At 35.1% G+C, this 13499-nt stretch overlaps 1 protein-coding gene and 1 long non-coding RNA gene across 3 annotated transcripts; both read right to left on the reverse strand.

Annotated features, from left to right (window-relative positions):
• Positions 1-1414: 1414 nt before the first annotated feature.
• LOC147518086 (uncharacterized) lies at positions 1415-4537 on the reverse strand. 2 transcript variants are annotated; one of them, XR_015213994.1, is made up of 4 exons: positions 4327-4537; positions 4038-4138; positions 3057-3121; positions 1415-1570 (listed from the first exon to the last, which is right to left on the reverse strand). It is a non-coding gene; the product is annotated as an uncharacterized LOC147518086 (long non-coding RNA). The 2 variants fall into 2 exon arrangements; XR_015213993.1 differs by having other exon boundaries at positions 1415-1582; positions 4327-4534.
• A 1846-nt stretch (positions 4538-6383) lies between these two features.
• On the reverse strand, positions 6384-7321 carry LOC147518087 (uncharacterized). The gene is made up of 2 exons (XM_086593812.1): positions 6820-7321; positions 6384-6718 (listed from the first exon to the last, which is right to left on the reverse strand). The coding sequence occupies exons 1-2, from the start codon at positions 7319-7321 to the stop codon at positions 6384-6386; spliced, it is 837 nt and encodes a 278-aa protein (XP_086449938.1).
• Between the last annotated feature and the right edge of the window lie 6178 nt (positions 7322-13499).

Raw genomic sequence — 13499 nt, forward strand, 5'->3', positions numbered from 1 at the left:
AGCTCAGGAACATGCCTCACATCAGTTAAAGTCCTTACTACACCATCATGCATCTTGATCTGTATAGTTCCAATTCATACCGTCTTACAAGCAACATCATTACCCATCAAAATGGAACCACCATCAATGCTCTCATAAGAAGTAAACCACTTTTTATTCGGGCACATGTAGTAGGAACATCCAGAATCAAGAATCCACCTTTTGGCTATATAGTCTTGTGTGGACACACAGAGACTCAACTTGTCCCCTTCAGAGCCTAAAGCATAACTTGCCTCAATTTTTGCCTTACCTTTCTTCTTACCATCTCTCTTGTTCTCTTTCTTCGGGTGAAGACAATTACTTACATAATGTCCCTTTTTCATCGCAATTATAGCACTTCACATGTGTCAAAGGCTTCTTTGACTTGGACCTAAACTTCTCATTGCTTGTAGAAGCCTTTTCATACGACTTTTCTCTTGCCACTAGCCCTTGACCTGCATCAATGCTATTCTCTACACGTGTCTTCTTTATCAACTCATAAGAAAGAAGAGCACTCTGAACTTCGTCAAGATCAACGTCTTCTCTGTTCATAAATGTAGTCATTAGATGCTCATAGCTTTCTGGTAAGGAGAATATTAAACATGCCGTTTGATCCTCATCATCCATTTTCATGCCCACATTAAACATGCCGACGGAACTCACTAACGTGCTCTTGCATCGTTGAACCATCACTACAACATAAATGGCATTTCCCATCAATTAAAAAGTGATGTCAAAAGTATAAGACATCACTTTTGAGAGTGATGTGAATGGTGGCGACGTGAAAAGTCAGGGTTTTCCACATCACTTTTTAAACGATGTCCACAAGTGATGTTACTTCACATCACTTTTTAATTGATGTCCACAAGTGATGTTATATCTTTGCATCACTTTTTAATTGATGTCCACAAGTGATGTTATAACGTTTAACATCACCTTTTAAGTGAAATCAATAAGGCCGATTAACATCCCTTTGGAAGTGACGTTTCATTCAAATTCCAAATTTCTTGGAAAGTGATGTGAAATAACTCTATAAATCACTTTAAAAGTGATGTCCAATTTATCAAAAAAATAATAAAATAATAATAAAATATAATAAAAAAAACAAAAGTGTCAATATCATCCTAATATAATACCATTTTCCTGGTCATTTATGATCAAATAAAGATGAAATGTATCTTAAAATCACATTCATCACACAGATATCATCTCCAATTACAAATATTACACCATATACAAAAAAGTGTAACGAGCCAACATATACCAACAAAATCTAATCTGCAGTACCGAAATGAGTCAAAGAGAACCACAATCACCCAACCAAGAACCTATCACAGCCTGGCTTGATACAATCAATTTAGTCCAAGAACCTATCATAGCCTAACAAATCACTATGTTTTCTTTTTTTGCAGTATGAAACATTGTACTAGAAAATCAATGCAAATTTTATAAAAGGAAAATAAACAGACGGAACATCCGCATAATATAGTACCTGAATGACAAAGGAAGTTCTACAGAAGACAATTACTTCTGTTCAAGATCAGGTCCAACCCTGTGCCAAAAGCTGGTTGGAGGTTAAGTTAAAATAAAAACGTTGTCAAGTTCCATCTCAATGAGCTTTCCTATTTCCTTCCTTGATTCATTTCAACCATATACGGATAGACATATATTGACAAACATAACAAGCAAAGTCAAGTTCCATGGTCTAGCCTTTTAACATTCCTCCGTACTATCTTCAAATAGAGAATGATTTGTTCAAGTATCAATTTGATAATAAATCCATAACAATACAACAAATCCATGTAATAGCTTGGCAATCGTTTGTCATTTTCTTACATTTCCGAAGTATATATGCCATGGTAAGTAACAAGTTATGAGAAGAACAAAAGAAAAAAAAAATATAATCATGGAAAAAATGCTAGCTACTGTATCAAATATCCATATTATAAAACTCACATTACCATGAACTAGACCTTACTTAGTTTCTCTCCTTCTCTATATGTACATGTCTGTTTCCCGTGATTTTGGAAGTGCAAGAATAATACAAGGTATAGGCAGCAAGAATAATACAAGGCATGAACCAAGGCACTAATCAATTGTTTAAAATCTAACAATATAAATATATGTGACAACCTCATCTTGTCCAGCTAGAAATAAACCCCAAAACCCAGCTGGGTTCTCTGGATTTTACAACACACATCAAATACTATCAGAAAAAAAAATTAAAAAAAAAAAAAAAAAAAAAAAAAAAAAAAACCCTAATTTGTTCATGATATCAGCACCACACAAGGTTACACTCAAACATTTATTTATAGAGGTATCTAAAATGTCATTTAGTAGATATAGTAGGAGCCTAAGGAAAGAAACATAGAAAGCCAATGATAAAGAAAAGAGGATTTAATGTATAACTAGACACTGAATGTGAGTCCATCTTGTAATTTCACATGTAACAAGAAAATGTAAACAATAGAGCATATCATAACTAATTATTTGACTACATAACTAGACACTTTGATAGCATGACCTATTTCATCTACTAAACTTAATAGTATATGATCCTTCTCCCTATTAAAGGTAAACAAAAGGAGGAGACAAATCAACTTGTGTAGCTCTTACCAGCTTGTGTGTTAGCCAAACTTGTCTCAACCAAAAAAAAGACGCAATATAGAGAAACAGACATCCAATGGTGTGCATTAGGTGGAATGAGCACTAGCAATATAAAAAATGTCGTCTAGAAATTGAAGAGAAAAACATGTAGGCCATTTACTTGGAATCCTTTTTTAAGCTAAAACACTATAGCTTTAGAAAAATAAACATCATGAAAATGGGTTCAGAACCCTTTCTCTCATTTTATTTGGCTTGCATGACATCTAGCATTAGAAATCAAACATTCTAGTGCAATTCACACTTAGTATTCAGTATTGCCAATAAAGTCAGCATTCCCCCTCACCAGATTATGAACTTAAAACACAAATAATTAACTTTAGGAACTATGAGCCATATGAGTGATAAAATATCACAAAAAATAGTCAACTTACTTGATCTTGTAGAGAAGCAAATACAGCTGCAGCAGGTAGGGGTCTGGCCTAATATAAGCCTAAACCTTGTTACAAAAACCAAAAACATATTAAGTATTTTAACTATGGCTTGAGTATTGGGTTAAGCGTCTGTTTGTTTCAAATCGAGAGTCTTATACTGATCGAGTCTTATACAATCATTCTCATATCGTAAGGAATCGGAGAAATGGGAGAGTTTCTGCTACCATTGATGCAGTGTTTACAACACTATTCAAGTGCAAGCCAATCAGCAATGGAGCTCTTATAGAAGACTTTCCACAATTTCAAACAGATATATCAATGTGGGTCTTTAGTCTTTTAGCTAAGCAGAGAGACAAATTTGAGGTCATTAGATGAATAGAATTCTTTAACATCATGGGCAATAGAATCTTCTTCACTTTCCGAAGAAGAACTCTCTGATAAATTACTACTTCTCTTCCTTTTTTTTTCTCTCCTTTCCTCCATTTTCTTCTCTTTTCTCTTACTCCCATCACCTATACCACTTCTAGACAATGGGGAAGAAGAACTATCATCATCATCATTAGATGAGTACCATTTTTTCCTACTAGAAATTTTCTTTATTTTCTCTTCATCAGAACTATCATACTTCAAATCCTTCTTTTTTCTTCTACTTTCTTTTATCTTTTCTATTATTCCTTTCTTTCGGCATAGGATCCAAATGCTTGAAAACCATAATAACATCAAACATTCAATAAAACTAAGCAACGTAATTCAAAATTTGATGAAGTATTATGCATATATAAAACAATAAAGAACTTTAAGTGGTAAGTTGTTCCCTAGGAATGAACTTCACTCCATAAAGCATTGCTTTAATATTTCCAACAACAACTTTTTAGAATAGACTAGTGGTAGCATATTTGGAGAACGTGTAACCAGGGATAACACAAAGCTCCAAGAACTGAAATACATCGAAACACCACCTACAGTATAAATTGTTATTACCTCAATATTTAGAAAGTGCATTCAATATCACTGTGGGTAGTTATAGCTTGGAGTTGCAAGATCCAACTGTGATGATTCCAATATCTCCAAGTTCTGAAAAACTGCAGACCGAAAACCAAAAAAAAAAAAACATACACCGAAATCAAAAGATACCTACTTTAAGAATCTGCAATGCCCAAATTTTATAACCCAAAAGAAAAAGAAATTAGAACTTTTGCGATGAGAGAAATCAGTTCGCAAGGGAGAGTAATCTGTTCACAATAGAGAGAAATCAATGGTGTGAGTTTACCTCGTCTTCCTCAGCTACTTCTTCAAGTTTTCCTCTTTGACCTAGCTTTGGAAATGAGAAGAATTTAGGGTTTAGTCGAGATGAGGGGAAACCACAGTAAGGACTATTAAGTGTTAGACGAATTTTTTTTAAGGGGGGACTATGAAATTAGAATGGTCAATTAGATTACAAGTTTAATTTTCTTTTATGTCTTTTTTTTTTTTTTTTTTTTTTTTTTTTTTTTTTTTTTGACGGATAAAAATGTAAGAAATGGGCAAGATAACCGTGACCCAATTATCTAATTATTTGACTCAATTATCTAATTATTATTTTGATGAATATTTGGTAAGAGTTGTTTCCATGTGTAATGGATATATCTGTTACTTCATTACTAACGGATATATGTTACTAACCTAAAATTGTCTCTGTTACAAAATGGTTGTTCTCGTGTAGTGCACCTGACAAACATCAAATTTTAATAAACAAACAGATACCCCATGAAGATAAGATGCAACAATAGAATGTAATAAATCAAATGGTAAAATACCCAACATCGATAATCAGAGGGATAGTAGCTAGCAGACAAGACAATTAAGCTTCATCTACAACTGATCCTGCAGTTTTAGCTTCGACACCAAATGGCTACTTTAAGTTGAAGCTCCTGTTCAAGGTAAGGGTTCCAAACCATCCTTAGAACCAACCTTAGACTGGACCCAGAAGCAACCATAAGAGAAAGCCCCCAACTCAACTCCCCGAGACAGCTATTGGCATCAGGGGGTAGCGATGACTAGGACCCGCATCGCTACCCCCGAAAAAAGTTAAAGGCTCTTGTTCGGAAACCACCCCTCCCTATAAAGCATTCCCTCGTTTAAAGAAAACCCTCTCTGTGAGCTAGATAGCGAGTCAAAGATCCATCTTCTTCTATTCAACAGTGTTATTAGAGAAGCAACTTCGTTCCTTGCTCATTTGCATGGTATTTGTATTCACAATTTAATCAGAAAACAAAGTTTAAAATTGAAAAACCTTACTCGCTCGATCTAAAACCTTTCAATGTTGTAATCGATTAATATCAAGCTCGTTTTGCAGCGTCAATCAATCTTCGATTTCAGTTTAATGAAGGATTGTAGGGTTTTGGAAAATAAAATACTAAAAATTATCCCTAAAATCCCGAAATTTATAAGTGAGGGGCAAGATCCATTCTTAATTTTCTTCTTCAGTATGTATTAGGTCTTATAAATTTATGGTTTGGACCTTGCTTATGGGGTTTAAGCCTTTTGGGTATTGGTCATTTTTTTATTTTTTATTTTCTATTTTCTATTTTTATTTTCACCTGTTTCATTTCTATTTAACCTAATTTTTTAGATGGTCTTTTTCTAACTAATTAACTTAATTAAGAGATATATTAATAATAATACTTCTGGAAGTCACATTATAAGTGATTTCGAAAACTTGGCAAATTCACTTTTAAAGTGATGTTGAATATATAGATATTACATCACTTTATAATTGACACGGTGAGTGACAACACCTTTAAGGTGATGTTGAATACATAGATATTACATCACTTTATAAGTGACACAGCGAGTGACGTAAAATAGTGTTATTACATCACTATCTCGACATCACTAATTAAAATGATGTTGTACAACTCTACTACATCGCCTTCCTGAAAATAAGTGATGTTAAAAAAAATTGTGATAATTATTACATCACATGCTAAGAAAAAGTGATGTCATAGTTTTCTTATGACATCACTTCGCTGAAAGTGATATAAAATTAGCGATGTCATATGTCATATTTGTTGTAGTGCATCCACCATCATGTACCGATAAATACGCTTCTTAAGGTACATCTTGTTCGTCATGCTCTTGGTCATATACATAGACTCTAGTTTGAGCCAAATACTGGCAACGATATTTTCTCCTATCACACTATACATGACCTCATTAGCAAGACATAATCGGATTGATGAACAAGCTTGAAGATCGAACTTTTCCCAATCATCATTACTTATACTCGCCACCTTAGATTTAATCCCCTTTAAAGCTTTGGTAACCAAGGTGACCATACCTCCGATGCTAAAGATCAGTCATGTCTTGAGTTTCTGCTTGCAAGCATACCTCTTTCTTCAATTGCTTCTCTGCTGGCTGTGACTCGGATAGCAAGGCAAACATTCTATTTGTAGTCATGTCAGTGTGGATAAACAAGCCTCTTGAGGGATGATAAATTCGACATTCATTAGATTGAATCAGCATAGCTAGGCCTTTCTCTTGCAACTGACCAATGCTAAGAAGATGATTTTGTAACTCAGGCACATAGAAGACCTCCGTGACCTCGTGACTAGCACCCTCCAGAAACAGTCTTACATTCCCTTTCCCAACCACATTCATCCTCATATTATTTCCAAGCCTCACTATGTGTGTGAAACTCTCATCCAAATCACAAATAAAGAGCGATCACCGCACATATGGTTACTACAACCAGAATCAAGGAACCATAAATTATTTCGATTACCTCCGCGCATTTCCACATATGCCATAAGCAGCAGTTCCTCTGACTCATCAAACTCCACATAGTTTGCCTTCTTTTCCCCCATTGGACAATCATATTGATAATGTCTAAGCTGGTGACATTTGTAACACTCGATCGTAGCTTTGTCATAGGTCTGTCGGCCTCTTCCTCTGCCCCTTCCTCCTTGAAAGGTTGTTCTTCCACGCCCCCTCACATTACTCCCTTCAGCATGAGTGACTTTGAGTGCTTGTTCTTCCCCACTTGAATGCCTCCAAAATTTATGCTCATGAACTAACAAAGAGCTTTGCAATTCATCAACTGACAAGCGTTTGATATTCTTCGACTCTTCAATCGAACATACAATATAATTGTATTTCTCAGACAAGGAGCGCAATACCTTTTCAACAATCTTTGCATCCTGCAGATCTTCTCCTAAATTATGCATACTGTTTGCAACAATCATCACTCTTGAGAAGTAATCATTGATTGATTCTCCCAACTTCATCTCGAGCACCTCGAAATCTCTTCTGAATGTCTACAGCTGTGCATTTCTGACTCTCTCATTCCCTTGATATCTTGTTTTCATGGAATCCCAAATCTGCTTGGCTGTGTCCTTCTGAAGAATGGTTTTCAAAGTAGTCTTGTCTATGCCCTGGAAAAGGTAATTCTTTACCTTTAGATCCTTCAGCTTCATCGCTGCAAGATCTGCTCTCTGTGCACCATTAAGAACCTCTCCTCTTGTTGGTTCTATGACTCCTGTTGTCACACCCCGAATTTTGACAGAATTCGGAAAAAACATTATTTGTTCCCGACTCTTCGATCTCCGAGGTGTGACGCACTCTCAACTTCCAAAAACCCATAAACAGTTTAAATGTACGAATAATTAAAAACCAATAAAAATTTTAACTTAAACAAAAGTCCTCTTCATTACAAAAATTAACAAATGAAAATGCAAATAACCTTATCTCAACTGAAAATCTATATCACCTCAAGGGAAAACAAAACATATCCTGAAATGCAACGCTAACGCAAACCTCAAGCAGCAACCAACCTTCTTCAACACTAAACCTGTCAAGACTTTCAACTATGTTCATTTAATGAACACACCCGATAAGCAAACATGCAAATCGGGTTAACATTATAAAAATACTGGTGTGAGTAGCTCTAAAATACAACATATATTTATACATATATATATACAATCCATAAGGCAGTTAGTTCCTTCCCCGAGGCGCCTTAACTTCCAATAACTAATACAACATCCTTAAGTACAATAATTAAGGCAGGTAGTTCCTCCATTGAGGCGCCTTAACTTCCCACTAACCACACAACAAACTATACTCATAATAAATAAGGCATGTAGTTCCTCTATCGAGGCGCCTTAGGTTCTAACTAAACAAATAACCAACCAAACATATTATATCCGTACCGCATTTCATGCTCAAATACAGAGTGGGTCGTCTCTACCCAAGTAATTAGTTTGACCCACACTTATGCAAAACCATCTACAATCATATATTTCAAAATATATTATTAACCAACACATTACCATAATTATATTAATTAAGGCTTTCTTTGTGTGTCCCTAAAATCACGTCGTATTTATGTCTTACCTAGTTTCCCTGGCTACCACAATTGCTTCCCAACGCCGAACATGTACATCCATATGCCTCCCCTTACATAATGTACCACTCCGTGCGTAACTACCCTGAGCGGGATGCCGCACACCAGGTGACCCTCACACGAAAGCCATTATGTAAGTACTGCCACTATTCGGCATAAAATATCGCGTGTCTCGTTCTATTTTGCGAACGGAATAATCAAGCCACTATTCGGCTACGATTGCCCAACACATGGGTCAATCAACATCTCATATATATATACACCCTACACAAGGGCCAATCATATCACATACGCCCACACAGGGCAAATCACATGAGTTGTGGTAGTCAGGTTCTAGGATTTTTGTTACGTAATTTATTCCGGTGTCATACATTTATGACTCAATCATTCCACTATATCACGTGCAGGTCAATTACCTTATTGCACTAAGCCACAATATTTAGAAATATCTCAATATATCTCATAACCATTCTCATTCTTTCACGTGCCAATATATTATTGCACTAAGCCACAATCCCGTGGGCAAATATTCACCAATACTATACTACCTCATAGTAGCATCTCACATATATAATAATGGAGCGATTATACATAAATCTATGTCTCCAAAACTATTGCATTTAATATATATATCCCAACATATTATATAATGTCACAATATCAACGTCAAATCTTAATTAGATAATGACCACCAAATTTATACAAGCTTCCACAGTATTTTAGCATTTGATTTGTCCAAACAATTTAATATATAAAAACGTAACACAATTAAACAGTCAACAGTCCACAATCAAAGCCCAATATATATATGCTTTACACACTACTCACGTCAAATCTTAATTAGATAATGACAAACAACGTTATATAATTTTCGACAATATTTTATTACTATATTTGTCCATATTCTTAAATATGAGAAAAACTGGAAAAAGTCAACATTCCACAGTCAACGATCAAAGGTCAAAGTCAACAGTCAATGGTCAACGGTCAAAGTCAAAGTCGACACGTCATGGCCAAAGTCAACACATCATGGTCGAAGTCAAACTGTCATTGTCAAAGTCAACGTTCAATGGTCAACAGTCATGGTCAAAGTCAAAGTCATCACGTCATGGTCAAAGTCAACGATCAAAGTCAAAGTCAAACTATCATTGTCAAAGTCAAACTGTCGTTTCCATGTTCCACAGGTTCAGGGTCATAGCCATGGTTCGTGGCTAAGGTCAATGTGCATGGCTCATGGGCTCATGACTAAGGTAATGGTTCGGACCCAACTGGCCAAGCTCAAACCTTAGAACCCGGAAATTTAAATGTTGAAAGACCCATTTAGATATATTTTAAGTTATATATGACCAGCCCAAAAACCAAAATTAGAAACTGGCTCAAAACACCAATAGGTTCGGCCCAGAGAATTTAATTGAAACCGGCCCAACACTTAAACTCAAACTGGTCCACAACTTAAACTAAACTGGTCCGAAACAAAGGATTAATCCGGCCCAATAACTAACTAGTGTTTAGGCCCAAAAACTTAAACTGAACTGGCCCACAACTGAATCTAAACCGGCCCAAAGGAACTAATTAGTTTTTGGCCCAAATAACTTAACCTACACCCGGGCCCAACCTAAACAACTAAGGCCCAAGCCCAGCTCAAACTACACCAGGTCGTCTTCTCCAAATTTCTTCTTCCTCCAGCCACCAAAATCCGGCCACCACTCCTCCACACACCACCCATTTTTAACCAGGCGGTTTTAATCCCTGCGAAAAACCCACTAACTTTAATTAACGCAAAAACCTCAAATCCTAACATCCAACCTTCACCAAAACTAGATCTTGAAAAAAAATTCGGGCCGCCATTAATGGTTCTTCAAGCTTTCAACAGCCCCTATTCAACCGCCCTCACCCACTCAATCACACCCCCCTTCAACCCATTATCACTCAACCAACCAAAATCCACCAAAAACAGCCCAACCACCGGCGCCATTAACGCCTCCAAGCTTTGGCAGCACCTTACCATCACCCAAACATCAGACCAACAATCTTCAATCATACCACAACACTACAAGTTCAAATCATAGCACAGAGTCCAAACAAAAACAGGCAGGACAAAGTTTTGGGCTCGCGCCGCCGCCATTGATGCTCTGTCGAGCTTCAACAGTCCAAATCGTATCCCAACCACCGTATTACACATTGTAAAGGTTCAGAAAAAAAAAAAGATAATATACAGGACGATTTTCTTTCTTTTGGCTTGATGATGCCATTAACACACTTAACAGAGTTTCAGCAGTAGTCCAACCCAAAACAATAAACCAACAATGAACCATTTTAACAATTCTACGAGGCCGCAACATACTATAGAATAACTGCAGAATCAATAAAACAGAAAAATATACTGCGCAAAAAACCTTTTGGACAGTGAAGTTATCTCTGTGTAGCCGTGAACTAGAAAACTAAACTACTCACCTGTATTAAAACCCGACGAATCCCTCATCATCCGAACCATCGTGCTCCACCCTCCAGCAATCCAGCTTTTATCTCTGCCTCCATTTTTATTATTTTTTTATTTTCTAAAAACCCTATTCTCCAGAACAATACGAATATATACTTGGGTTTGAAACCCAAGCCCAATACAGACTCGGGCCCAGAAATCAGGCCCACATGTCCCAAATCCAATCCGATCCAATTTTTAAATAAATAATTAAATTAATTAATAAATAGAAAATTACGTATTTTAAATACGGGCGTTACATCTGTCTCCACCAATGACTACCATTCCTTCGAGCGAAGCAAATTCTCCATGAGCATAGCCCAATGCTTATAGTCACCATCAAGTTTAGGAATACTCAACAACGAATCCTTCTCTGCTGCCATCTATACCCTGTTATGTTTCCTCACTTTCTCTTGTGTTTACACTCAAAACTTAACGATCAATCAGGCACCTATGATTTCGGCTCTGATACCAAATGTGAAATAAAGAAAACTAAGAAGATATGAAATTAAACAAAGAGAACACTAACAATTATGGGAATGGCTTACTTGCTTATTAAAACTTCAACTGGCTTTTATAAAGCCTTACAGATAACTATGAAAGCAAAACAAAACAAACCATGTTTATAGCCTAGAGACGTGGTAACAACTATGACCTACTGAAATATAACAACTACTCAAACTGCCCTGAAGAATCGGGCTACGAGGTCTGACCTCTTCATCAACAACGCTCCATTAATATTTGTCCACTGAGGGAGACTTGCAAAGAAAAATAATCATAAATAAGTCCATTGAAACCTCATGCGCTGCACATGGCTAGGTGAATTTAAAAAGAATGAGCGTGTTTCAGCACAGTATGTCATAGTTGTAGCAGAGAGAGCAGTTGCCAGTTGCAAATAATCAAAATCCTTGTAGCCTATTTATCTACTTCTATTATCTACTTATACTATCTACTATCTATATACTAAAGCAGAGACCTTTAAAGGAGGATTTTCTCTCTCCTATGTGGCACTCTAATATGAGAGTTAGCCTTTTCTCTATCTTATGTGACACTCTAATATGAAAGATAATATTTTCTAATAGCCTACAATCCCACGTACATGGAGCCTCTCTGGAGAGTTTGAGTGTATTTCTAATTCTTATATTTGGAGAGTTTGAGTGTATTTCCAATTTTTATATATTTGATCAAATAAAAATAAATTGCTAAAAAATAGGTGATTTGTAGAAGGTAATTTCCTATTACGAATCAAACACTTTTAGTGTTACAATTCTTATATATTTAATCAAATAAAAAAATTACTAAAAAATAGGTGATTTGTAGAAACTAATTCCATATTACAAATCATAAAATTTTAGTGTTTATGATAAAGCACCGACTTATTTCGAATATATCCTTAACACGGCCTCAAAACATAGTTAAAAACAATTATACAAAAAATAACATCACAAAATATATAATAGAAAATGAAAAAAAAAATAACGGCAAAACAATAATGGCAAATATTTTAAAATATGTATAATACTGAATGAAACTAACGTCAAAAAATAATTAATGGAGAACTAAAAACTGGATGCAAATGTATCAAACTAACCTCAAATAATATTTAATGGGAAATTGAAAACTTGATGCAAATGCAAGCATTAAACTAATCTTAAAAAGTAATTAATAGAAAATCGGAATATGGATACAACTACATTAAACTAACCTCAAAGAATAATTAGCAGAAAATCAAAACTTAGATGTAAATACATCAAACTAACATAAAAAAATAATTGTCAAAAAATCGAAAACTGGATGCAAATGCATTGAGCTAACCCTCAAAGATTAAATTAACTGGAAATTGGAAACTGGATGCAACTGCATTGAACTAATCTCAAAGAAAAATTAATTATAAATTGGAAACATAATACAAATGCGTGGAACGAATCTTAAAAAATAATAAATGGGAAATCGGAAACCAGAAACCGGATGCAATTGCACTAAACTAATCTAAAAAAATACACTGGATGCAAAACTTTAAGAAATAATTAATAGGAAATTGAAAACAGGTTGTAAATTCATTGAACTAACCTCAAACAATAATTAATGGGAAATCGGAAACGATATACAAATGCAACTTTATCAAATAATAAATGAGAAATTGGAAACTAGATGCAAATACAGTAAACTAATCTCACATAATAATTAACGAGAAATCAGAAACTGGATGCAAATGCATTGAACTAACCTCGAAGAACAATTAACAGGAAATTGGAAATTGGATGCAAATGTATTGAACTAACCAAAAAAAATAATTAACGAAAAATCAGAAACTGGATCCAAATGCAATGAACTAATCTTAAAGACTAATTAACAAAACATTGAAAAATGGATGAAACTGTACTAAACTAACCTAAATGTATAATTAACAAGAAATTATAAATTTGATGTAACTGTATTGAACTAACATCAAAAAATAATTAACGGGAAATCAGAAACTTGATGCAAATGCATTGAACTAACTTCAAAGAACAATTAACATAAAATCGAAAATTGGATGTAACTGCATTGAACTAACCTCAAAGAATAATTAACGGAAAAC

This window comes from Coptis chinensis, chromosome 2 (assembly GCF_015680905.1).
Source record: "Coptis chinensis isolate HL-2020 chromosome 2, ASM1568090v1, whole genome shotgun sequence".
Classification (NCBI taxonomy): Eukaryota; Viridiplantae; Streptophyta; class Magnoliopsida; order Ranunculales; family Ranunculaceae; genus Coptis; species Coptis chinensis.